At 41.4% G+C, this 25,982-nt stretch overlaps 2 protein-coding genes across 4 annotated transcripts in view; one reads left to right on the forward strand and one right to left on the reverse strand.

The window, feature by feature from the left end:
- On the forward strand, window positions 1-24,654 carry LOC111148106 (mutS homolog 6). 2 transcript variants are annotated; one of them, XM_022504513.1, is made up of 10 exons: window positions 1-321; window positions 11,775-11,974; window positions 15,048-15,217; window positions 16,849-19,396; window positions 21,489-21,754; window positions 22,783-22,900; window positions 23,221-23,310; window positions 23,911-24,065; window positions 24,171-24,370; window positions 24,484-24,654. In XM_022504513.1, exons 1-10 carry the CDS (start codon window positions 68-70, stop codon window positions 24,563-24,565), a joined length of 4,083 nt encoding a protein of 1,360 aa, XP_022360221.1. In that variant the 5' UTR covers window positions 1-67; the 3' UTR covers window positions 24,566-24,654. The 2 variants fall into 2 exon arrangements, with proteins under 2 accessions (XP_022360221.1, XP_022360222.1); XM_022504514.1 differs by lacking the exons at window positions 11,775-11,974; window positions 15,048-15,217 and having other exon boundaries at window positions 1-310.
- Window positions 24,482-25,982, reverse strand: part of LOC111148107 (F-box protein 11) — an 88,385-nt gene continuing 86,884 nt past the window's right edge. For both annotated transcript variants that reach the window (XM_022504516.1, XM_022504515.1), the window contains exon 23: window positions 24,482-25,939. In XM_022504516.1, the coding sequence (XP_022360224.1) occupies window positions 25,810-25,939 (130 nt within the window). In that variant the 3' untranslated portion in view covers window positions 24,482-25,809. The remainder of the gene's footprint in view (window positions 25,940-25,982) is intronic.

The raw sequence follows: 25,982 nt of genomic DNA on the forward strand, positions 1-25,982 counted from the left end.
GCGCGTATTATTCCGTGCGTCTAGCCGCTCGGTCCGACAGAGCGGTTGGTCCTCGCCGGCCGTCGCTATGTCGCGACAGAGCACGCTGTACAGCTTCTTCCCCAAGTCGCCAGCGCTGAATAATGCTAATAAGTCCTCGGTCAGGGCCTCAGGCGAAAGCGGCGGCGCTGCCGCCGCCACCGGGGCCTCCCGTTCTCCCGGCGGGGATGTGGCCTGGAGCGAGGCCGGGCCTGGGCCCTTGGCAGGCTCCGCGTCGCCGCCGGAGGCGAGGAACGTCAATGGAGGGCTGCGAAGACCTACCGCCCCTGCGGTCCCCGCCAGGTAGCGGGGGGCGGGGGGGAGTCGGGGGTGGGGGCACAGCGGCTGGGCGAAGGGGGCCTGGGGAAGGGAGGCTCGCTTTGGAGGGCTTGTGGGGGTTCGCAGCCAGGCCTTAAGCTCGGAGGACGTGGGGCTGCATACTTGGCTTTAAAAGGGTGCAGGGCCCGAGTTTGTAGCCTTGGCGTTAGGGGGCGTAGATTGTAAACAGGGTAGGAGGAAATGGGCTGCGGGAAAAAAGCGGGGGAAGAGACGCGCAGACTTTAGAGGAAGAGGAGGGTACCACCAGGTGGGAGGCCGGATTAGAGAGGGAGTGCAAATTGCTCGGGGTGAAAGGGGAGGAGAAAAGGGAGATGGGAGCGTTGGGGGTGGGGCAGGAAGAGAAAGGAGCTGTGCACGCTCCATGCGGGGTGCGCACCCAGGGCGGGGGGGGGAAGGGGTGGTCCCTGTCTGCAGCGGGGGAGGGGTGGCGGGAAAGAGGAATGCCTTCGGGGGAGGATGAACACTTGTACCCCAGAGGCTGTGGGGGCGCGGCGTGCATTGAGAGGGGTTCGAGGAGGAGGTTCCTTGTTTAGAGCTGGGATAGGGAATTGAGGGACAGCAGAGGTTCGGGAAACACTTGAATGTTTGGCTGGGAGCCTCGGGCGCCTCGACCCTGGGAGCGGTGGGCGCTAGGCCAGCCTGTGTGGGCTGTGCAGGAGGTGGGAGTGGGGGTGGGCCGCAAGCTGAGTGCACGGGGGTGTGTCACGCCGCCGACCGAGGAGTCTGATTGGTCCGCGTGAGGGTTGCAGGGGCGGGGCGGGGCAGGTGTGGGGAGCAGAAAGTGCAGGGGTCCTCCGGGTCATTCCATAGATAGGCCAAGCGTGCAACAAAACAAATGAAGAATTTAGAGGCTGTATTAATTTTGATACACGTGGAAGTATTGTGCGGAGTTGAAAAAGATGCTGTTTTATGATATAGTGTCTCTTTTGTTGACAATTGCATGGGAGGATGGGGCCCCGCAATCTTTTCCGGAGTCGAGAGTGAGACTATCTAAAGGCTTTGATCTGGCCCTGGGCAGGGATGGATGGACGCGATTGTGGGGAGGCCTGCCGGGAGGTGTCCTCTCTCTCGGAGCCCTTCGGTGCTGTTCCACGGCTTGACCGACCTTTTGTCGGAGCAGCGGGCGACATTTTGAAAAGCTCGCATTTTCTGTATCCCAGGTATTGTATTAGGCACAAAGGGTAATGGTAGCCCTTTGAAAGGATGAAGAAACAGGTTTAGAAAAAGTGAACTCCCTTAAAGATCAGAGAGTTGGTTAGTGGTTCTGAGTAGGCTCTTTCGAATGTGTTGTTTTATGTGTCCTACAGATTTTCCAAAGTCCTAAGTGCCATTACAGTACTACTTTCCTTTAAGTGACCCTTTCAGGCAGTGAGTTTAACTATATAATTGTGTGAAGAGTAGTAGGATATGCCTCTGGCTTACAGATTATTTTGAGCTTTTTTTTTTTTTTTTTTTTTTTGAGATTTTATTTACTTGACGGAGCACAAGCAGGGGAATCGGGAGGGAGAGGGAGAAGCAGGCTCCTTGCTGAGCAGGTAGCCCGATATGGGGCTCCAGACCCTGGGATCATGACCCCAGCGAAAGGCAGCCGAGTAACCGACTGAGCCACCCAGGCACTCCTGAGCTTTTTTTTTTTTTTTTTTTTAAAGATTATTTGTTTATTTGACAGAGATCACAGGCAGAGAGGCAGGCAGAGAGAGAGGAGGAAGCAGGCTACCCGAGGAGCAGAGAGCAGAAAGTCCCATGTGGGGTTTGATCCCAGGACCCTTGGGATCATGACCCAAGCCAAAGGCAGAGGCTTTAACCCACTGAGCCACCGAGCTCATTCTTTTTTGAGAACCTGTAGATAGGAGAAGTAACTGAATGTTACTCTCTGTAAGGGAGATTTTAGTTTATAAAGGAAACCTCCATTTGTAAGGATGTCTCTTGTTCTGATCCAGGAAAAGAAGGACGACTAAATCGGGAGAAACTAACGGAGAGGGCTCTGACTTAAATCTACCTAACAGCCATAATTCTTGTTTGCTGTTCTCTCCTTGGTAGCTCCCATACCTGTCCACTCCCCTTCCCCCCACATTTTTCTTTTGTCTTCAGCTGCAGATGGTATTTAAGATGGTGACTTGGGCTCTCTCTGTGAGTTAATCAGTTTTCCTTAGTATCTCCTATGTATATGGGGGTATACATAAACTTTTTTTTGGTTTTCTCTCATTAACCTTTTACTCCTAAGGGGGTCTCAGCCAAGAACTCAGAAAGCTGGAAAGAAAATATTTTTCCTCCCCTACATTTGCATCCTCCATAATAGTTTTTCATCATTCCTCATGGGACATGCAAGATGTATTATAATGTATATTTGAACGTGAACTGATTATTCCTGCATCCATGCTAAAAGGCCTTCATTTAGCAAATGTACATCATGTACCTACTGTGCCAGGCACAGAATTAGGCATTATGGATCTTGGATCCACCCTTGTATTCAAGGACAAGCAAAAAGGCAATTCTTGGAGCAGAAGCAGAGTGTATAGGTTCTGTGTGCTTTGGTCAGGGGAAGGGGGGAGGTATATATGTCAGGGTAGGTTTTTGGCTCTTCAGGATAAGACCCAAGAGGCAGGCAGGAGTCAGCCAGACTACAGAGGGAGTAAGGGGGTGTTAGGAAGCTGGTTCAGGAAGAAGGTCCTGCAGATTGTGATAGAAGGAAGAGAAGAGAAGGGACCCTTGAAGAGGGTATGTCTGGATCCAGTTGAACAAACTGATGGGCCACCAAGACATCTGGACTTTTTCTAAGCGTCACTTGAAAGCTTTAAAAAGAAGTTGAGCATCTTTTAATGTTGGACATATACATTTCCTCTTGTACTTGTGTTCCAAGTGTTTCGCCTGTTTTTTTCCCGTAGTTCTTTGCCACTGGTGTGTAATTCAAAGTCTTTTTCTACCTTGGGTCGTCATTTTTGCCAGCTTATGGCATCTTTTGAACAGAAATTAGTAATTGTAATGTCAAGTTTGTCAGTCTTTTTCTTTATGGCTAGTACTTCAATAGATTTTATTTAAGAAATCCATAGGGGAGATTGAGGATTTAGAAAGCTCGGTCTCTGGGTGCCTGGCTGACTCAGTCTGTAGATGCTGTGACTTGATCTCATGGTGGTAAGTTCAAACCCCACCGTTGGGTGTAGAGATTACATAAAAAATAATAAATCTTAAAAAAAAAAAATCTCATTCTGACTTAAGTGTGTTTGGTGGGGAGACCTACTGGTAATGGAGAGAGCATGAGGGTAGTGGCAGTGAGGGTAGGAGTTAGAAGAGTTGAGAGACCAAAGTGCTAGAGCACACAGCTGTTGGTGATGATGTAGATAATGGGACATAAGAGCAAGGAGGGAGGCCAGATGACATCAGTTTTGAAGTAAATGGCTATAAGAAGAGTAGAAGGAGGGGCATGTGGGTGGCCCAGTTGGTTAAGCATCCCGCTCTTGATTTGGCTCAGATCATGATCTTTGGGTGCTGGGGTTGAGCCTCACATGGGGCTCCACTTTTAGTGTTGAGTCTGAGGAGTCTGTTACTCCCTCTGCCCCCGCCCACCACGTGCACATGCTTGTGCTCTCAAAATAAACAGATCTTTAAAAAAGGAAAAAAAAAAAGTAGCAGGACGTATGTGTACCTTGAGCCTGCTTCTCATACTTTATTTTTTCTGTAGGTTTCTTTTTTCCTTTTTTTTTTCTTTTTTCCTTTTTTTCTGTAGTTTAAGATAATAATTGAGACAGCTATAAGGCTTCTGAGCACTTATATCTGGCTTTTTATTATTATTACTACAAATCTTGGCTAGTTTATTTTTTACAGGCTTATTTCAGTGATAATTGTCTCTCCTTGAAGTATATGTCCTGTTCCCATTCACAGACAAGGACTGGTCAGATGTGGCAAATCTTTTTTCAGCACCTTTATTTAAAGGTAACTATCTGCACTAGTTGTAGGTGCTTTCCTAAGAACTTTCATACAGTTCAGCGTATTTATTTATTTTTTTTTTTTAAAGATTTTTTTTATTTATTTGACGGAGATCATAAGTAGGCAGAGAGAGAGGAAGGGAAGCAGGCTCCCTGATGAGCAGAGAGTCCGATGCGGGGCTCGATCCCAGGACCCCTAGATCATGACGTGAGCCGAAGGCAGAGTCTTTAACCCACTGAGCCACCCAGGCACCCCAGTTCAGCGTATTGATAGCAGTATGTTTTTCCAAATAATATCACACCTAATATAATAATAATTATTTTAAGAGAAGAGAATTAAAAAAAATTCAAGCTCTTTAAAAAGCATTCGGTGGACTCAGTGTCAAAGACCTAACTTGTTTTAATTGACATAATTAAAGCAGGTATTAAAGATGTTCAAACTTGGGGTGCCTGGGTGGCTCAGTCGGTTACCCAGCTGCCTTAGACTCAGGTCATGATCCCAGGTCCTGGGATGGAGCCCTATATAGCGGCTCCCTGCTCCCCCTTCCCATTTGTGTTTTCTTGTGTGTGGTCTCTCTCTCTCTCTCTCTCTCTCAAATACATAAAATCTTGTAAAAAAAAAAAAAAAAGATGCTCAACTTGTCATAATTTGGTCTGTGGGAATCTCTTTTCAGCTGCTTTTTAAAAAAATTACTACTATTATTATTTTTAAGACTTTATTTATTTGACAGAGAGAAAGACAGTGAGAGAGGGAACACAAGCAGGGGGAGTGGAAGAGGGAGAAGCAAACTCCCCAGCTGAGCAAGGAGCCCATGCAGGACCAGATCCCAGGACCCTGGGATCATGATCTGAGCCGAAGGCAGACGCTTAACAACTGAGCCAACCCCGGTGCCCTTAAAAATTATTTTTTATAAGATTTTTATTTATTTATTTATTTGGCAGAGAGAGAGAGAGACATCGAGAGAGGGAGCACAAGCAGGGGAGTGGAAGAGGGAGAAAAAGGCTCCCACCTGAGCAGGGAGGCCCATGTGGGGCTCTGTCCCAGGACGCTGGGATTATGATGTGAGCCGAAGGCAGATACTTAATGATTGAGCAATACCCAGGCGCCCCTTTTGAGCTGCTTTTATGGCTTAACATTGCCTCAGGGCTTTTGAAAACCTTCATTTTGATGATTTTTACATGCCCTAAGGCATGAAATTAAGCTGCTCCACAAAGAACCTGGTTTCTGGGTGCCTGAGTGGCTCAGTAGGTTAAGCATTTGCATTTGGTCCAGGTCATGATCTCGGGGTCCTGGGATTGAGTCCCACACTGGGCTCCCTGGTCAGCAAGGAGTCTCCTTCTTCCTCTGCTCCTCACCCCGCTTGTGCTCTCGCTTGCTCACTCAAATAAATAAAATCTTGAAGGAAAAAAAAAGATCTGAAGAACCTGTTTTCTTTTAACTTCTTTGAGGTTTCTTTTCCAGTGCTCTTTAGAAAATAGTATTAGATGCCAGTTTGGATGGTAGTTTCATATGGTCACTCTAGACCCTAGTGCATAAATGATGAGCCATAGTTAATCCAAGCTGAAGGAGAAGGAAAAGGTGTATGGGCAGAAGTGTATTGGTAGGTGGGTAGGTATTGTGGGGGCCTTGGAATTAATTGTTCTGATTACTTCTTTTTTCTCAGTACTGCATTTAGTTATTTAAGGGTAGGGGAAGTCTCCTCTAATGCTCCACCTTGAGAGTTCGTTGCAAACACCAATAACTGATTTCTAAAGTTGGTTTGAGAGTGTTTTCATGTTATGACTCAATGTTTATATGCACAGGTTTTGTTAGACAAGCCCAGTTTATTTATTTATTATTTTTTTTAAAAGATTTTTATTTATTTATTTGACAGAGAGATCACAAGCAGGCAGAGAGGCAGGCAGAGAGAGAGGAGGAAGCAGGCTCCCTGCTGAGCAGAGAGCCCGATGTGGGGCTCGATCCCAGGACCCTGAGATCATGACCCAAGCCGAAGGCAGCGGCTTAACCCACTGAGCCACCCAGGCGCCCCCGTGCCCAGTTTATTTTTTATAGCTTACAGAAGCAAATTCTAGTAGTGCTTTTGTATCTACTGATTTTTTTTTTTTTTTTTTTAAGTAGATAGCCTAAAAAGTTGATTATGAATTTGGGGGTACAACCAGTAACTGACACCAAGATTATGGACTAAAGCGAAAGCAAAATAACGTGACTTTAAAGCAAAATTTTAAAAAATCTGTTCAGTGTATGTTTGGGTTTACTGAGTCATTTCTTATTTTTAGTTGTATGAAGGCTTTATTGTTACTATTTTTAAAGTAAGGTCTACGGCCTACGTGGGGCTTGAACTTGTGACTCTGAGATCAAGAGTCATGTGCTGTACCCACTGAGCCAGCCTGGTGCCCTAGTTGTACGACAGCTTTTTTTTTTTTTTTTTTTTTTTTTTTTTTTTTTTTTTAAATAATGTATTCTTTGTTTCAGGGGTACAGGTCTGTAATTCATCAGTCTTATACAATTCACAGCACTCACCATAGCACATACCCTCCCCAGTGTTCATCACCCTGTACGATGGCTTTTACATTTGTTTTTCTGAGCTGTCATCTCCCCCCCCCTTTTTTTCATTTATTATTTTTAAATTAACATATAATGTATTATTAGCCCCAGGGTACAGGTCTGGGAATCGCCAGGTTTACACACTTCACAGCACTGCCCCCCCTTTTAAAACTGCCTTTGGAATCCCAAGAATATCAAGAATTTAAGATATATTAACATTTTGGGGAGTCCTGGGGGGCTCAGTCAGAAGAGTGGGCGCTACTAATAAAGATTTTATTTGTTTGACAGAGAGAGATCACAAGTAGGCAGAGAGGCAGACAGAGACAGAGGGAGAAGCAGGCTCCCCGCTGAGCAGAGAGCCTGATGCGGGGCTCGATCCCAGGACCCCAAGATCATGACCTGAGCCGAAGGCAGAGGCTTAACCCCCTGAGCCACCCAGGTGCCCCATGATCTCAGGGTTTTGAGTTTGAGCTCTCTGTTGGCTGTAGAGATTACCTAAATAAACTTAAGAATTATATATTAACATTTTAAAAACACATTAAAGTCGTAATTGGATCTTCTTTATAAGTACATTGTAAGGTAATTCCAATATTTTGGCATTTTAGCTTGGGCTTTAGGAAGCAGTGTATTTTACATTGTAATAAAATCTTTAGATGTGAGGTGATTTTTCGGCCTATATATTTTCAAATTGGATTTGCATAGGGCTAATGGTCCTTGTTAAGACAGTTATGTGAAAAGAGAAAGATGTTAAGATTGTCAGAAAATATAGCCAAATATTAAAATACAGTGAAGTTAATATATTGGGTAAGGCCTTAAGTAGAGCCAGTGGAATAGCTGGATGTGATTTTATAGGATTATTAGGCTCTTGATAAGGACCAGTGTATGACAGATTATAACACATTCCAGCTGTGAACCTTAGGCTTGCATTGCATTTCCATGCTTTATTTAAAAAAAAAAAAAGAAAGGTGTTTTTTTTGAGAGAGAGCGAGAAAGCATGAGCAGGAAGAGAATCTCAAGCAGATTCTGTGCTAAATGCAGAGCCCAACTCTGGCCTCAATCTCATGACCCTTGAGATCATGACCTGAGCCAAAATCGAGAGATGTTTAACTGACTGTACCACCTAGGTATCCCCTGTATATTTTAAAATACAGTATTTAGTGTTGGTAGGAAAACTTGAGTATTTGCATGGATTATATTTCCTTTTATGTTGGCTTTCTTTGGAAACTACACAACTACTAGAAATCACAATTTTTAAAATTACCTATAGAGAGTTGAAGTCTTCCCACAAAATTAAAAACTTTTTTAGCATTAACTGAAGAGAAATTTTATTTTACTTTTAAAGATTTTATTTATTTGAGAGAGAGTAGGAGCAGAGGGAGAGGGAGAAGCAGGCTCCCCACTGAGCAAGGAGCCCAATGTGGGACTCGATCCCAGGACCCTGAGCTCATGACCTGAGCTGAAGGCAGACAATATCACCCAGGGGTACTTACACAGTATATTTTATTACCTGCTTAATGCTCATTTTGGTTGGAAGCCACAGTTCCTGGACCAGAATTTTCAAAGTGTCAGCTTTTAAAAAGCTTCAAGGAACAGTGCTTATTACTAAATTTTTTAGTCTTTGCATTTTATAGTGTACTGCCAATTGCTAACATTGGAAAAGTTAGGTTATGTGTAAGATTTTATAAGTATATGATTACATTTAGGGTAACGTGATGTTGAAAAACAATTTGAATAGTTAACTTTATAGATAAGGAATTTATTTCAAAACTGATAATGATTGTAATTAGCTTTTACACATTTTTTTCTCTAATGGATATGTACATTTGCCTTGCAAAATAAATTTAAAGATACTAAATTTTTAATATCTTTGGTTCCTTGGGAAAGAATCTTCTAATCATTTATGAGACCTTTGAACACCACTGTATAGTTTGTTTTACAATTTGTACTACATTTGTACAAGTGGGAGTTTTAAGGTAACCATAGTCTTAGCTCAAGTTATTTCCTTTGGGAATAAAACTAGAATGAACTTACTCATGTTAAAACAGTAATATTTTATCACAAAATAAGTTAAGGTGTAAAGCTAAAAAAAATTCTCCCCATGTCTTCTAGGTCTCAGTCAGAAACTTGAGTTACTTTTAGCTAAGGACAGAGGGGACTTTCAGGAGTCAGGCTTGGCCATCTCATTTTTGCTCAAGAATTTTAATCTAGGTAGGCATTTGGGTGGCTCATTTGGTTAAGTGTCTGCCTTCAGCATCTGCCTTATTCAGCTCAGGTCGTGATCCTGGTTTCCTGGGATCAAGCCCTGCAGCTGGCTCCTTGCTCAGTGGGGAGTCTGCTTCACCCTCTGCCCCTCCCCGTTCATGTTTCTGCTTTCTCTCTTGCAAATAAATAAAATCTTTAAAATTTTTTTTTGATCTAGTCATGTAGTTTCTCTGGGAGCCCCCAAGACAGCTGAGATTCCTGCAAGTGCTCTGTTGCCTCATACCAGGCAAAATAGAATTTCATCAGATTTGAGGCATCCTGTTCCTTGAACTTCAAATGTACCACTAAGATGTACATGCTTGTCAGCCTGGTATGCATTAACTCTTGAGAATTTGTAACTTTTGTAAGACATGTATGTTATAAAATAGCTGGTGCCCAGTTCAGCAGTTAGTCCTTACCTTCCATAACTCTGTTCACAAAGGCAATTACCCTCCATAACTCCGTTCACAAAGGCAAGAAAAACCGTCCTCTTGAATTTTACAAACCAGGAGCCCTTTGTAAACCTCACTCATACTGGTTGGGCTCAGCACTTATCCACCTGTATTTACTAAATTCAGTACATAGGGAAGAGACTGCCTCAGACTAGCCACACGGGGCTTAGGCTTTGCTCTGTACACACCAAAATATTACCTGAATCTCAACCTTTTAAGGGATTTAGTTGCCTTTAAGAAGGGCAGCCAGGGGACACCTGGGTGGCTCAGTCAGTTAAGCACCTGCTGCGGGCTCAGGTCATGATCCCCAGGGATCAAGCCCGGAGTTAGGCTTCCTGCTCAGAGGGCAGTGTCCCTCTGCCCTGCTCAGTGCGCATTCTCTTTCTCATAAATAAAATCTTTAATAAGAAATAAAGGGCAGCCTGGCTTGACAGATAGGTATCCCTGCTGATCCCCTTTAGAAAAATTTGCTTCGATAATGCATTTTGAAGCCTAATGTCTCAAACCTATACAGCCAGAAATATGCTTCCTGAGGGGAACATGTTCATTGAATTAACACGTACTTACTCTGACCAGTCTTCTAAAAATGACGCTCAGGATTTGGACTCAGAACCGATCAAGTGTCTTTAGGGAGACAAGTTACTTCCCTCCTTTAGCAGCAGAAAGAGTACAGTTTTAGGGTAGTCTCAGGTACTTCCGAACAAAAAAAGCTTATAGTTTTCTGATGACTCAGGATAGGCTTTTTGTGGTTAAGTGGCTACCTGGCCGAAGTTAAGAGAAAGACTGCTTGACAGTAGGGAGGCTTGTAGACCATTCTGCACAGCTCTGAGGATCTTTGTCTCCTGTTCGTGGGCTCATGGTAGAAACTGGAATTGGACAAGAGCTTCCTATGTGAAGATGAACTCTGTGGTGAGCTTGATGGCAATATTTATGGATTTGTGCTTGTGCTGGTTGCTGTAGATTTCTGTAAGAGTGCACATGCTGCAAAGGCCCTTGAGAAAAGCCCTAGCTAGCCATGCTGTTGTTTTTGTCTCCTTTCTAACTGTCTAGCCTAGGGGGCTTCCATATTCACATTTTTGAAGAAAGGAATACTTTAACTTTATGCTTAGGTCTGAATAAGGTCACCCCAGTGTGCTAATGCAAGCTATTCTAAAATGTTCTTGTTTGTAGTCTATTTTACTTCTGTAGTTATTTAGTGAAAACCTTTAAGCAAGTTCAGAAAATCTTGGTATACAGTACTTGAGCAGAATTTATTAGCTGTTGTGCAATCTCCACCACTGAGGGACTCTGCTGTAGTTTAATTTTTACTTTTTTGTTAAGTTTTATTTATTTAAGAGAGCATGTGTGCATGAGTAGGGAGGGGCCGAGGGAGAGAGAATCTCAAGCAGGCTCCACACCCAGTGCAGCCTCCAATGAGGGGCTCAATCGACTGAGCCACCGAGGTGCCCCTGTCAAGTTTTAATTTTAATTCTGGTTAGCTAACACGCAGTGTTTCATTAGTTTCAGGTGTACATCTGCTGTAGTTTTTCAGCTAGATTCTTCTTCCTCTACCCTCTCCTTTCTTTCTCAAGAAACCTTCAGGACCAAATTAATTTTCATGAAGATTGAATCTTTGTTTTTGATTCTGCAGGCATATATACTCATTTTTTGGCAAGTCAGGCACTTCTAATCCAAATTGAATTTTTTCATACGATTTTTAGGGCTGGGGGTTGGTAGTGTGCTAGGTAGCTTGTGGAGTGTTAACTGGAAACATTTCAAATAGAGTCAAATGAGGTAATATTTATTGTCATTATCAAATCACATATCAATGTTTCATATTTTATTAGTGCCCTGGGTCAGGTCCTGTTCCTGATACGTACCATATTGTGGTATACAGGTGTGATACATTATAATTTGGAGAGCATGTACAATGAGTCTGTGCCTTTTTCTTTGCATTAGTATTCTGTCATAATTTGGCCATTGTTTATAAACTTTGATTATTCTGAGAAGTAGTTTCTCATCTTAATACCAGAATTCATTATATTTGTATTTGTCTTAATATTTTAAATAAGCATTGTGGTATTTGCTTATGTTTTTAAAAATGACTTGAACATCTGATTTTTAAAAATTCTAGAATTTGGGTGCTTGAATATTAATGCCAGAAGACTTCAAAGGAGTGTTAACAGTGCCTTCCTTGGAATTGCTTATTTGTAGGTAATTGCCTGTAATGCAACTTAACCAAATATTAACCAAGTTATGTATTTCCTTTGGCAACAGTTCTTGTGACTTCTCACCAGGTGATTTGGTTTGGGCCAAGATGGAGGGTTACCCCTGGTGGCCTTGCCTGGTATACAACCACCCTTTTGATGGAACATTCATCCGTGAGAAAGGAAAGTCCGTCCGAGTTCATGTACAGTTTTTTGATGACAGCCCAACAAGGGGCTGGGTTAGCAGAAGGCTATTAAAGCCATATACAGGTAAGAGTCTACTCCTCAGTGTGTGTGAGAGTGAGTGTGTAAGAGAGCAAGCACACAGCACATGAGCACAAGTGTCTGCGACTGCCATACAGTGGAATTAAGTGTATTTTACACCAGTAAGTTTCAGGAGTGGTAGGCTGAATGCTTCCATCATGGGAAAAAGATACAACTGGTCTTCAGCTGGTTGGTTGTGGAGTGGAATTTTTATTTCTTTCTTTTCAGTTGACTTATGGCAGTATCATGCCCTTAAGGGGAAAACGTTTTCATGATTAGATCTCATTTGGACCATACTACTAAATTCAGGCATGAAAAGGGTAAGTTAACAGTGCTCCATCTTCAGAGATCTAAGAGAAAGGCAATGCAGTCAGGATATATAGCAAATAGATTAGTGACATTGTCTAGGGCAGATGGAGATGCATATTTACCTGGCCTTTAAAACCCTCATTTACGAGCATATCTACGTTGAGTTTCACATCATACTTCTGGATCCATAATGTTCTTTTTCCAGGCCCATCTTTTTAAAGTCCTAGACTGCAGCAGTCCTGCCTGTGTAGTGTCACTTGGGGCAGGTGCACCCTGTCAGTTTGTTGAGTTATACCGTGTGTGCACACTGTGTTTGCAGGGTTCAGTGCTTGTTTACACTTGAGCATGAATGAGTCCTTACTCATTATCCTCAGGTTCTTCAGGGCTAGAGTGCTGCTAGACTCAGTGTTTAGGAATCACAATACGGGTCAATTTCCTAGGAGTCTCTGGGAATTCTGACTTTTGGTCATAGCGTTCATCCTGCAGGGTCAGGAGGGCACACTGAGAAAGTTAAGTCTGCATGGAAATCTGACCTGAAGGATGGAAAGAGAATCTGGACATTTGGTTCTGTCTTCAGCACTAATTTGCTGTATAATCTTGGCCAACTAAGTAACTCAGATACTGTTTACTTATAAAGTGAGAGAGCTGAACCAGGTAACAGGGTATTTTTCTAGTACTAATTTTGAGATGATAATGATTATTTTTTTTAAGGAGAGCATGCTAGTGAGTGTGGGTCGGGGAGGGGAAGAATCTCAAGCGCAGGGCTCCGTCTCTCCTCTGAGATCTTAACCTTAGCTGAAATCAAGAGTTAGATGCTTAACTGATTGAGCCACCCAGGCATCCCTAATTTCGAGATTCTAAACAAAGCTTTGGCAACATGACTTTAATTTAAAAATACCCCCCAAATTATTTATATATATATATATATATATATAGAGAGAGAGAGAGAGAGAGAGAGAGAGAGAGAGATAGATATAGTCATTATTTTGTAAATGCAACCCTGTTGTATATTGCCTTTGCCATTTAAATTTCCAAATTGTTGCAACAGCATGGATGAGGAAAAAGTAGGTTTTTAATTCTTTTTTTTTGGTGGGGGGGGGTCTTAAAATTGTAAATGCAGCTTGCATTGGGTTTTTTGGGGAACGATGAGGTAGGTCATTAGATATGTGGGGGTGAGTGCAGCTGCAAACAGGCACTTGAGGAAGTTAGGAGGCCACCCTCCAGTGGATTTTGATTGTTACAGTTTGTAGTACTGGTGCAGCTCTTTAGAAAAATGTGAAATTGCACCTTTGTTTTAGCCAGTCCATTAAGTTGCTAATGTAATGGCACTTTAGGATATCCTGTTAGTTTCAGCATACAGTAGAAAAAAGGAAATAATACAATGTTTGGATCTGTTAAATTTAGACAAGTTCAGGTTTGTTTTCTAATTTGGTCAGAAGAAAACAAAGACCTTGCTAGTTAGGCCTCTTAGGAAAAAACTAAACAATTTTGTGCCATTAGACTTGTGATTATCTGCATCTAATCTTTTGGTCAGAGGAAGGAGTGTCATTTAAAATTATAACTCTTGGAGCACCTGGATGGCTCAGTCGGTTGAGTGATTCTTGGTTTTGGCTCAGGTCATGATCTTGGGGTCCTGAGATGGATCCCCACATCCCACTTAGTGGGGAGTCTGTTTGAGATTCTCTCTCTCCTCACCCTCTGCCTCTCCCCCGACTCGTAGGTGTGCTCTGTCTCAAATAAAATCTTTTTTTTTTTTTAATAGTGAATTGGACCCTTCACTTAGGTTCCAATTCTTTTTTTTTTTTTTTTAAGATTTTATTTATTTGACAGAGATATCAAAAGTAGGCAGAGAGGCAGGCAGAGAGAGAGGGGGAAGCAGCCTCCCCACTGAGCAGGGAGCCCGATGTGGGGCTCCTTCCCAGGACCCCGGGATCATGACCGGCGCCGAAGGCAGAGGCTTAACCCACTGAGCCACCCAGGCGCCCCTCAAATAAATAAAATCTTAAAATTTAAGGGGTGCCTGGGTGGCTCAGTTGTTAGGCATCTGCCTTTGGCTGGGGTCCTGGGATGGAGCCCCACCTTGGGATCTCTGCTCAGCAGGGAGCGCCTCCTCCCTCGCACTCCCCCTGCTTGTGTTCGCTCTCTCCCTGTCTCTCTCTCTCTGTCAAATAAAGTGTCTTGGGGAAAAAAAATAAAGGAATAAAGGAAGAGTTTTACTTGAAAACAAAACAATTTGATTGAACCTAAACAACAACAACAAAAAATTTAGTTTGAACTAGGTTACCTTTCCAGAATGTTAGTATCCTTACCAGTAGGGTTTTGTTTTTAATATACCCTATTTAATTACCTTGGGGATAAACTTAGTATCATAGCTTCATATAACTGTCAGTGTAGTTTTTGCCTTCGAAGTAATTTTTTTGTACAAAGGGTCTTAAACCCCTTGAACATCTCATGCTTCATCTGAAGAGGTGTGCTTTATATTTAGGGCCACAGTCAGGAGAGATGAACTAGCCCTGGGTGACCCAATAGTAAAGGCAACTTCAAGGAGGTCAGATAGGTAATTTAAGTTTCACTAGTAGTTTTCCCCTGGTAATTTCTTCTATGTAGGCTTTATTGATCTATTATCAGTCAAAAGTAATGGGGCATTAAAAACTATTCTTGATTCTTGTCCATTACAACAGATGTTATACATTGAGCCTATTTCCTAGCTAATGGTTCTTATTTATAAATAAAATTTGCTTAATAAGAAATATAAATCTAAATTTTTTAGGTTCAAAATCGAAGGAAGTGCAAAAAGGAGGTCATTTTTACAGTTCAAAGCCTGAAATACTCAGAGCAATGCAACGTGCAGATGAAGCCTTGAATAAAGACAAGATTGAGAGGCTTGAATTAGCAGTGTGTGATGAACCCTCAGAACCAGAGGAAGAAGAAGAGATGGAGGTGGGCTAGTGTTAAACAAGTCAGTTGCTAATTCTTTTGGGAAAGTGATGGAAAAGGGGGGGTATTAAAGTGATATTCTCTTGTTTTATTTATATGATTTGCATATATATACACACACACACTTTAATACTCATACATATCTTCTTTTGTCTTTTTTTTTGTGAGAGTGTGTGAGCATGAGGAGGGGCATGGGGAGTGGGGGAGAGAATCTTAAGCAGGCTCCATGCACAGCGGGGAGCCCAATAAGGGGTTTGATTTCACAATCGAGATCATCACCTGAGCCAAAATCAGGAGTCTGGATGCTTAACTGACTGCACCCATGTACCCCAAATACTCATACCCATAATTCTATATTTCTGTAGGACTGTAGGTTACTTTAGATTAGAATCTAGTAGCCATTTTGCTTGAGTTCTCAAGCTTCAAGCCTGGTGGAAGATAGGAGGTAGTACCATTTTAGTAACAAGTTAACAAGACAGTAAGAACATGGTGATAAAATTGGTTATGATGTCTGGCAGTAAGCCTCTATTTGAGGGTGTGGTTAAGCCCTGTAAATGGATTCCCTAATGCTCTCAATACTTTTTTTTTGTATTTTGGATAGGTAAGAGAGGTTAAAGATCCTTGAAATACAACCTGGGTTTCAAACTTTAATAGTCACTATTTGAGTGAATTGATCATTCTTCTCTAATTTAACAAATTAATGAACTGTGTGCTTAAGAGATTCATTTATGACTGAGCCTGATTTTATATTATTATAGATAGGGAATAACAAACTAATCTAACGAGTATTTTAAGAGAAATGAAAGTGTTTTTTTGTTTTTTTTTTAAAGATTTTATTTATTTGACAGAGAGATCACAAGTAGAGAGAGAAGAGAGAGAGAGAGGAGGAAGCAGGCTCCCTGCCTGGCAGAGAGCCCAATGCGGGACTCGATCCCAGGACCCTGAGATCACGACCCGAGCCAAAGGCAGAGGCTTAACCCACTGAGCCACCCAGGCAGCCCGAAATGAAAGTGTTTTTAATCTTACTTTCGAGGCCAGGGGTCTTAACATTAATGAAAGGTTTAGAACTGGATGGTAATAGAGAGATCACTGAACCTCATATAACTTCACATGTGTGGGAGATCCATGATAACTGGATTATGCCTTGCCCAAGAAGCTACAGTTGGTTTGTGGAAGAGCAAGGACTAGAAATCCATACAGGTTGCACTGCTTTCTTAAACTAAAGAATTTATAAAATGGCAAAGTTCATAATATGTCCCTCTGGAAGAGGAGAGATGACCCTGGAAGAAAGGTAATGGGGACTTAAAGTTATTTCCATAGCTGATTGTTAATGAGGGTATCACCTGTAGGTATTTGGGATGTATGGTCATGCTAATGGCTTCATCACTACTGTACAGGATAAAACTCAGGAGAGAATCACTTAACCCTATAGTATGATGCTACTGAAATTGATAGTTGTGTGTGTGTGTGTGTGTGTGTGTTTAATTCTTGGAGAAAGAAAGTAGTTTCTCATTTCTGGAGCTGGGTTCTTCTCTTGATCAGGATACTGCAGCATATTGAGAGATACTCCACAACAGTACTGTAATTTTTCCAGACTGTTTTATTATTTAAATAACTCTTTGATTCCCTGTCAGGTTGGTGCAACTTACTCATCAGATAAGAGTGAAGAAGATGATCATGAAATTGAAAGTGAAGAGGAAGTACGGCCCAAGGTCCAAGGATCTAGGCGAAGCAGCCGCCAAATAAAGAAAAGAAGGGTCATATCAGACTCTGAGAGTGACATTGGTGGTTCTGATGTGGAATTCAAGCCAGATGCCAAGGAGGAAGGAAGTAGTGATGAAATAAGCAGTGGAGTGGTGGACAGTGACAGTGAAGGCCTGGACAGTCCTGTCAAAGTGGCTTCAAAGCGGAAGAAAATGGTGACTGGAAATGGCTCTCTCAAAAGGAAAAGTTCAAGGAAGGAAATGCCCTTGGCCACCAAACGATCAACTGGCATTTCATCAGAAACCAAGAGTGCTTTAAATGCTTTCTCTGCCCCTCAAAATTCTGAATCTCAAGCCCACGTTAGTGGAGGATGTGATGATAATAGTCGCCCCACTATCTGGTATCATGAAACCCTAGAGTGGCTTAAGGAGGACAAGAGAAGAGATCTACAGAGGAGGCGACCTGATCACCCTGATTTTGATGCATCCACACTCTACGTTCCTGAGGATTTCCTTAATTCCTGTACTCCTGGGATGAGGAAGTGGTGGCAGATTAAGTCTCAGAACTTTGATCTTGTTATATTTTATAAGGTGGGCAAATTTTATGAACTATACCACATGGATGCTCTTATTGGAGTCAACGAACTAGGTCTGGTGTTCATGAAAGGCAACTGGGCTCATTCTGGTTTCCCTGAAATTGCCTTTGGCCGATATTCTGATTCTCTGGTTCAAAAGGGCTATAAAGTAGCACGAGTGGAACAGACAGAGACCCCGGAGATGATGGAGGCACGATGCCGTAAGATGGCACATATATCTAAGTATGACAGAGTGGTGAGGAGGGAGATCTGTAGAGTCATTACTAAGGGTACACAGACCTACAGTGTATTGGAAGGTGATCCCTCTGAGAACTACAGTAAGTATCTTCTTAGCCTCAAAGAAAAAGAAGAGGATTCTTCTGGCCACACTCGGGTGTATGGAGTATGCTTTGTTGATACCTCACTGGGAAAGTTTTTCATAGGTCAGTTTTCAGATGATCGCCATTGTTCCAGATTTAGGACTCTAGTGGCACACTATCCTCCAGTACAAGTCTTGTTTGAGAAGGGAAATCTCTCAACAGAAACTAAGATGATTCTAAAGGGTTCATTATCCTCCTCACTTCAGGAAGGTCTCATACCAGGCTCCCAATTTTGGGACGCAGCCAAAACATTGAGAACGCTCCTTGAAGAAGGATATTTTAAGGAAAAGTTAAATGAGGACAGTGGGGTAGTGTTACCCAAGGTGCTTAAAGGTATGACCTCAGAGTCTGATTCTCTTGGGTTGACACCAGGAGACAAGAGTGAATTGGCCCTCTCTGCTCTAGGTGGTTGTGTCTTCTACCTCAAAAAATGCCTTATTGATCAAGAGCTTTTATCAATGGCAAATTTTGAAGAATACATTCCCTTGGATTCTGACATGGTCAGTGCTACAAGACCTGGTGCTGTTTTTGCTAAAGGCAATCAGCGAATGGTGCTAGATGCTGTGACATTAAGCAACTTGGAGATTTTCATGAATGGAACAAATGGTTCTACTGAAGGGACCCTACTAGAAAAGATTGATAGTTGCCATACTCCCTTTGGTAAGCGGCTTCTAAAGCAGTGGCTTTGTGCCCCACTCTGTAGCCCTTATGCTATCAACGATCGTCTAGATGCTATAGAAGACCTCATGGCTGTGCCTGACAAAATCTCTGATGTGGTAGACCTTCTGAAGAAGCTTCCAGACCTTGAAAGGCTACTGAGTAAAATTCATAATGTTGGGTCTCCCCTGAAGAGCCAGAACCACCCAGATAGCAGGGCTATCATGTATGAAGAAACTACATACAGCAAAAAAAAGATTATTGATTTTCTTTCTGCTCTAGAAGGATTCAAAGTAATATGTAAAATTATAGAGATTATGGAAGAAATCGTTGACAACTTTAAGTCTAAAATCCTTAAGCAGGTCATTACTCTACAAACAAAAACTCCTCAGGGCCGTTTCCCAGATTTGACTATAGAACTGAACCGATGGGATACAGCCTTTGACCATGAGAAGGCTAGAAAGACTGGACTAATTACTCCCAAAACAGGATTTGACTCTGATTATGACCAAGCTCTTGCTGACATAAGAGAAAATGAACAGAGCCTCCTGGAATATTTGGAGAAACAGCGCAGTCGAATTGGCTGTAGGACCATTGTCTACTGGGGGATTGGTAGGAACCGTTACCAGCTGGAAATTCCAGAGAATTTCATCACTCGTAATTTGCCAGAAGAGTATGAGTTGAAATCTACCAAGAAGGGCTGTAAGCGATACTGGACCAAAACTATTGAGAAGAAGTTGGCTAATCTGATAAATGCTGAAGAACGGAGAGACGTATCCTTGAAGGACTGCATGCGGCGACTGTTCTATAACTTTGATAAAAATTATAAGGACTGGCAGTCCGCTGTTGAGTGCATCGCAGTATTGGGTAAGACTTTGAACAAGCTTATTCCTAAGGGTTTGGTTAGTCATGTCTTTTGTCCCAGTTATGCATTAAGATTTAAATCCATTGGACATTTGCCATTGAGGTATATTTCTGAATACAGGTAACAAGGTATGTATTTTGATGTGTATATACTTGTGCCCTCACTAGACAAAATGGCTTAGTTTGCCTGTAGCAATTCAAGTTCACTTTTTGGTCTTATTCAGTCTTGGATAATTGAAAGATTGATAGGTTTTTAGTTTTTTGTTTTATTTTATTTGACAGAGATCACAAGTAGGCAGAGAGAGAGGGAGGAGGAAGCAGGCTCCCTGCCAAGCAGAGAGTCTGATGCAGGGCTTGATCCCAGGACCCTGAGATCATGACCTGAGCCGAAGGCAGAGGCTTTAACCTACTGAGCCACCCAGGCGCCCCTAGTTTTTTGTTTTTTAAAAAGCAGGGGATTTTGTTTTGTTTTTAATTCAGGGCTTGAACTCAGGGCCCTGAGATTAGGACCTAAGCGGAGAGAAGTCCTGTGTTCTGGATGCTCCACTGACTGAGCCACTCTGGCACCCCAGATTTTAGTACCCTTAGTATCATGATCCTGATTTTTTGTTTTTTTAAAGATTTTATTTATTTGACAGCACAGGGAGAGCGAGAAGCAGGCTCCCTGCCAAGCAGGGAACCGGATGTGGGGCTCCGGATGTGGGGCTCCGGATCATGACCTGAGCCAAAGGCGGAAGCTTAACTACTGAGCCACCCAGGTGCCCCTGGGTTTTTTTTAAGCTTCTCATTTTTGTTAGAATAAGTTAAACTATATCTTGGCCCATCACCACTTCTTGTATTTTCAGTTGATCTCTTTACATGCATATATTTCAAGATTTTAATCTTCTCTTAGCCCAGATCATCACATTTTCTTTCTTACAGCTGATTTCTAAGAGCCCTGATTTATATATTTATAATTTGGTAACCTTTTCAATTTCATAAATACTTTTTCCCTTAAATTTCCAACATACTTGGAGCCTTTGGTGTTTCACAATTTAGGTTTTTTTTTCCCCTGTGTTTTAAAAATACAGTAACTAGGGGTGCCTGGGTGGCTCAGTGGATTAAGCCTCTGCCTTTGGCTCAGGTCATGGTCTCAGGGTCCTGGAATCGAGCCCCCACATCGGGCTCTCTGCTCAGCAGGGAGCCTGCTTCCTTTCCTCTCTGCCTACTTGTGATCTCTCTGTTAAATAAATAAAATCTTAAAAAAAAAATATACAGTAACTACCTAAATTTGTAAAAGAACTTTTTTTATCTGAATACAACTGTCCAGAATTGAATAGTATCCTTTGGTTTGTACCACATTCATTTCTTAAACCAATACAGCTTTGAGCACTTTGGTGGGTAAAGTGTCCCTCAGGACAGGTGTTCAAAATTGGTGAATTTATTTTCCTCTAAAGATGCTTTTGTATCAGTGTGCCTGTTGTGTTAATATTCCACTTCTAAGAAGTGTTAGCTCCAGGATTAGGTCAAGTAAAAGCAGTCAGTCTAGCATTTCCCCAGTATCTCTTAGCTTACCCTTGGCATTCCTCTGGTCCAGATGTTAGGGGGTCTTGTTTTGAGGGGAGAGATTTTGGGATGAAAATGAGTTCTCATTTCACTACAAGTGCTCCCATGAAGATACATAGAAACATTTAGGCTGGTGGCTCATTTTCTGTTAATGAACGCATTAAAGCATTTTATGTGTTCTAGAGTGCCTGTTAGGGAAAAAAATGTATAAAAAGCAACTAGAACATACTGTCCTCCGCTGGAAAAGTGTTTTTTTTTTTTTCTTTTTTTTTTAAGATTTTATTTATTTATTTGACAGAAAGAGATCACAAGTAGAGAGGCAGGCAGAAAGAGGGAGGGAAGCAGGCTCCCTGCTGAGCAGAGAGCCCGATGCGGGACTTGATCCCAGGACCCCGAGACCACGACCCGAGCCGAAGGCAGCGGCCTAACCCACTGAGCCACCCAGGCGCCCCGGAAAAGTGTTTTTGAAAGACTTTTTATATTAGTTGGATCTTTGTGCTTCTTAAGCAGCTTCAAAAATGAAGCCTCACTTTTACACTCTCTTTAACAGATGTCTTACTGTGCCTGGCTAACTACAGTCGAGGGGGTGATGGCCCTATGTGTCGTCCAGTAATTCTGTTGCCAGAAGAAGGCACTCCTCCTTTCTTAGACCTTAGAGGATCACGTCATCCCTGCATCACGAAGACTTTTTTTGGAGATGACTTTATACCTAATGACATTCTAATAGGCTGTGAGGAAGAGGAGGAAAATGGCAAAGCTTATTGTGTGCTTGTTACTGGACCTAATATGGGGGGCAAGTCTACGCTCATGAGACAGGTAAACTGAACCTTAAGGTACACAAAGTCATTTGTATACTTTGGGAATATATTACATATTCAGGCCACCCTTTTCCAAATAGCACATAGATTATATAGAATTCAGTCACCAGCATACTAGGAAGCAAAGGAAAAATGCTTTGTATTGTAAAGTTGAGAATTGTATTTACCTTTATCAAGTATCTGCTCATGTTAATGGGGAGCATACATTAAAAATCTGAGAGATTTCAGCTTATGACTTCTTTACAAACTCTGACTTGATTGGATTCCTTTCCTCTGAAGGTAGATGTATCCATAATGAATGAAAATGTTGGAGGTGTGTTACTCAGACTCATTTGTGGGAATCCTTATAAAAGAACCATGACAGACTTGTTCAAGTAGGAGAGCAAATAGAATTCATGACCTCTAATAACCTTTGGAAACTGCTTTCAGGAAAGACAATAAATATATCTGTCTTTTTATACCAGGGGTTGGCCAGCCACTAAGCTAAAAATGATTTACATGTTTTAAAGGGTTAGAAAGGAAAAAAAAATGTGACAGAGACGGCCCTTGACTAAAAATATTTGCCAACCCCCCTGCTCTCCTGTATTTATACTTAGGTTCACCAAATTCGCTAACTAACAAGAGGCAGTATAGTATAGTATAGTCCAGTGGTCTTCAATCCCATTTTCATTTTTTTGTATCACTTGGGAGAGCTTGACAAAGAAAGTACAGATAGGGTTCCACTGTCCCAGATTGATACGTTTGGTCTGGAACTGGTTCTAGGCATCAGTAATTTTAAAGAGCTCCCAAGTGATTCTACTGTGTAGTCAGCCAATGGTGAGACCACTAATGCAGTGGGTTAAAATCTCACAGGCTTTGTGGTTTTAAGGCCAGTTAGGTTCTAAGCCTCTTGCTTTTCTAGGCTTCACTTTACCTGCTTTGGATTGTGAACGGTTTTTAAGAGTGCCTGACTACTACATAAATGATGTGTATCTATGTTTTTCTTTAATACCAATTAGTAAAGACCTTTTCCTCCTTCCTTCACAGGCTGGCCTATTAGCTGTAATGGCCCAAACGGGTTGTTACATACCTGCTGAAGTATGTAGGCTCACACCAATTGATAGAGTATTTACTAGACTTGGTGCCTCCGACAGAATAATGTCAGGTGAGTTTTCTTTTTTCACCTAAGGCTTTTATTATTGGCCTGTTCATTTCTACATTTTGTATGATAAATACGTCTGCCTTGAAATGTGTACCAGCCATTAAATTTGATGTTTGATTTTTCCTGTTACGCAGAGTGGAGTACTTTTCAGGCATTTGAAAATATTCTTTCTTCAAGCAAGAACTACATTATCTCTTAATGAGATGTAACCTTTAGTACTGGGTAGCTCATGATATGAACCAAAAAGATGAACACACTAATTCAGTATTCTAGTTCTATTTAGTAGTATGTTGTGTGTGTCTGTGTGTTTTTTTTTTTTTTAGGTGAAAGTACGTTCTTTGTTGAATTGAGTGAAACTGCCAGCATACTTACACATGCAACAGCACATTCTCTGGTCCTTGTGGATGAATTGGGTAAGACATTCCAATTTCCATTTGAAGGCTATTTTTAAAATTAAAAAAATTTTTTTAAACTCTAATTTTTCTTGAAGATGATTGGCCCTTTCTTTTTAAAAAGTCTGAAAGCATTTACCTCTAGTGCCATAGACCGACCTCTAGTGCCATTCAGACCCATACTGGAAGATAACAGATAATATTAAAAACAGTCTTTGATTACAAGGCTCTAAATTTCATCCTATTAAAATAGTTACCATTTAATGAGAAACAAATAGGACATTTCTGAAGATCAGTGGTACCTGAAGAGTACTCTTTAAAAAAAGAAAAAGAAATGCAGGGGTGTCTGGCTGGCTTAGTCGGTAGAATGTGTGACTCTTCACCTCAGGGTTTTAAGTTGGAGCCCCATGTTGGGTTGTAGAGATTAATTAAAAAGGAAATCTTTAAAAATAGAATGTACCCTACTCCCAGGGCTGGTAAGTGGATGTTTAGCTAAACGGGGTCTATTATTTGGATGCACTAATTGTTGTTACTATTTTATTCCCCCCCCGGCTTTTCCGCTTTTTCATTCTTTTGTGGTATAAGGCAGATATATAATTTATGCACATTTTACCTTCATAGGGAGAGGTACTGCAACATTTGATGGAACAGCAATAGCAAATGCAGTTGTTAAAGAACTTGCTGAGAACATAAAGTGTCGTACATTGTTTTCTACCCACTACCATTCATTAGTAGAAGATTATTCTCAAAATGTTGCAGTGCGCCTGGGCCACATGGTATGTATAAACTGCTTTCAGAAGTTTAGATTTTTGAGGGAATCAAGGCAGGTATGTCCACTGCTAGCACCTGAACACAGCATAATAAAATATTTTCCTTTTTAGGCATGCATGGTAGAAAATGAATGTGAGGATCCCAGCCAGGAGACTATTACTTTCCTCTATAAATTCATTAAGGGAGCTTGTCCTAAAAGCTACGGCTTTAATGCAGCAAGGCTTGCTAATCTTCCAGAGGAGGTTATTCAAAAGGGACATAGAAAAGCAAGAGAATTTGAGAAGATGACTCAATCACTGCGATTATTTCGGTAATTATACTTGCATATAATTTTGCTATGGAGCTGACCTTCACCATCCCCCTTTACGGTTTATTCATGCACTACGGAAAACATGAACTGATACCTTTTTTTTTTTTTTAAAGGGAAGTTTGCCTGGCTAGTGAAAGGTCGACTCTAGATGCTGAAGCTGTCCCTAAACTGCTGACTTTGATTAAGGAATTCTAGACTACATTGGAAGCTCTGAGTTGGCTTTTGACAAAGGTGGTAAATTCAGACAACATTATGATCTAATAAACTTTATTTTTTAAAAATGACCATTTTTCCATTTTCTTTCTAGGAAATTAAACCCTTTTAATTCTTATCTACCTTCTACATAATGGTTATTGAATACTCCACAATATATTAAGTCTAGATGTTATGGTACATGCATACACTTTCAGGCTGTTTATACCCACTGTCACCAATACACATAAATGGGGGGGGGCTATGAAACTGTATAGGGCTGTATATATACTTGTCTCAGCTTAATGCAGGAAATTGTTTTTAATTTCCAGCAGTTAGTCTAAACTGTTCAAAAAAAAACTATGAACAGAGTTCAAATACAGGACTGTTTTGAAGAGACTTTCTAAAGTGTACTTTAAAACATAGTAGTTTTTACCTTTCACAAAACTGAGTTACAAGAATACTTTTTGTTTTACAGTGCATCCCTTCCTAGGAAGTCTCATTAAAACACTCACTTTTTCTAGGGGTGATTTTGAATGCTGCACAGGGAAGGGAAGGAAATAATAGTCTTAACTTTTCTTAAAGGATACCAGAAACATTGCTGGATATAATTTAAGATTAGTGTTTTCTCTTTCATAGAAAGAACGTACATACTGGGACATGAGTACAGTTACAGCAAGTCTAGGTGTGCTAACAAAACAGGGCACATTCAAGTACAAGAAGATTTGCTTGAAATTAAAAACAAACTACATGAGATTAAAGCATTAAAATCATATTTCTCAATCTGAATACATGTTAAAAAAATCAAAAGAAACGCAGAAGTGCTAGCTCACATTTTTACCATATTACAAAAGCAATTGGTACCCATGTCCATAAAGGCAGCAACAAAGCTGCTTGTCTATTGAAGAGTACTACTGCAAATTGGACTGCATTCAATGCTAGTTGTAAAAACACCAGCTTTTTTTCAGAAGTTGGTATCTGTACAAAATTGCAGCTTATTTCTTCACTTCTGTCCCTTCAAAAGTCTTTACACAGTAATGCTAAAACACCCAGCTTTGAGATCCTGAGTCAATATATTGCCACTTTCTTTTTGGTAGCTTGAGCTTCATAGTGTCAACTGACCTCGTGTATCCATTTTTAATACAGTCTCTTCCTGTAGCATGGGCAAATATTTTAAATCTTCTTCCGAAAAAAATGTTTTAAGTTATGATGTTAGAATGGCAGGACTTTCTCTTTAGGGAAGGAATTCAGTTGTGCTGCAATGTATTAGATTCTATAGGTGGAGCAGAGTCATATAGTGTATCTGTATCATGTGTAGGCTCACCAGCTAATGTACAAGGATTAGACAGTGTTCCAGCACCACAGTCACAGAAAAACCTAAAGCAAAATGAAAACCCAAAAATTAGGAAAGTGAGGGGGG

Source organism: Enhydra lutris, unplaced genomic scaffold, assembly GCF_002288905.1.
Source record: "Enhydra lutris kenyoni isolate GAN:26980312 unplaced genomic scaffold, ASM228890v2 scaffoldscaffold18, whole genome shotgun sequence".
Taxonomy (NCBI): domain Eukaryota; kingdom Metazoa; phylum Chordata; class Mammalia; order Carnivora; family Mustelidae; genus Enhydra; species Enhydra lutris.

What these genes read in the sequence shown, in the direction of transcription:
- LOC111148106 (XM_022504513.1), top strand. Translation starts at nt 68, where the DNA reads ATGTCGCGACAGAGCACGCTGTACAGCTTCTTCCCCAAGTCGCCAGCG. An exon ending in AGGAAGAAGAAGAGATGGAG is followed by an intron (nt 15,218 to 16,848) that starts GTGGGCTAGTGT and finishes ATTCCCTGTCAG; the next exon opens with GTTGGTGCAACTTACTCATC. An exon ending in GGTCCTTGTGGATGAATTGG is followed by an intron (nt 23,311 to 23,910) that starts GTAAGACATTCC and finishes TTACCTTCATAG; the next exon opens with GGAGAGGTACTGCAACATTT.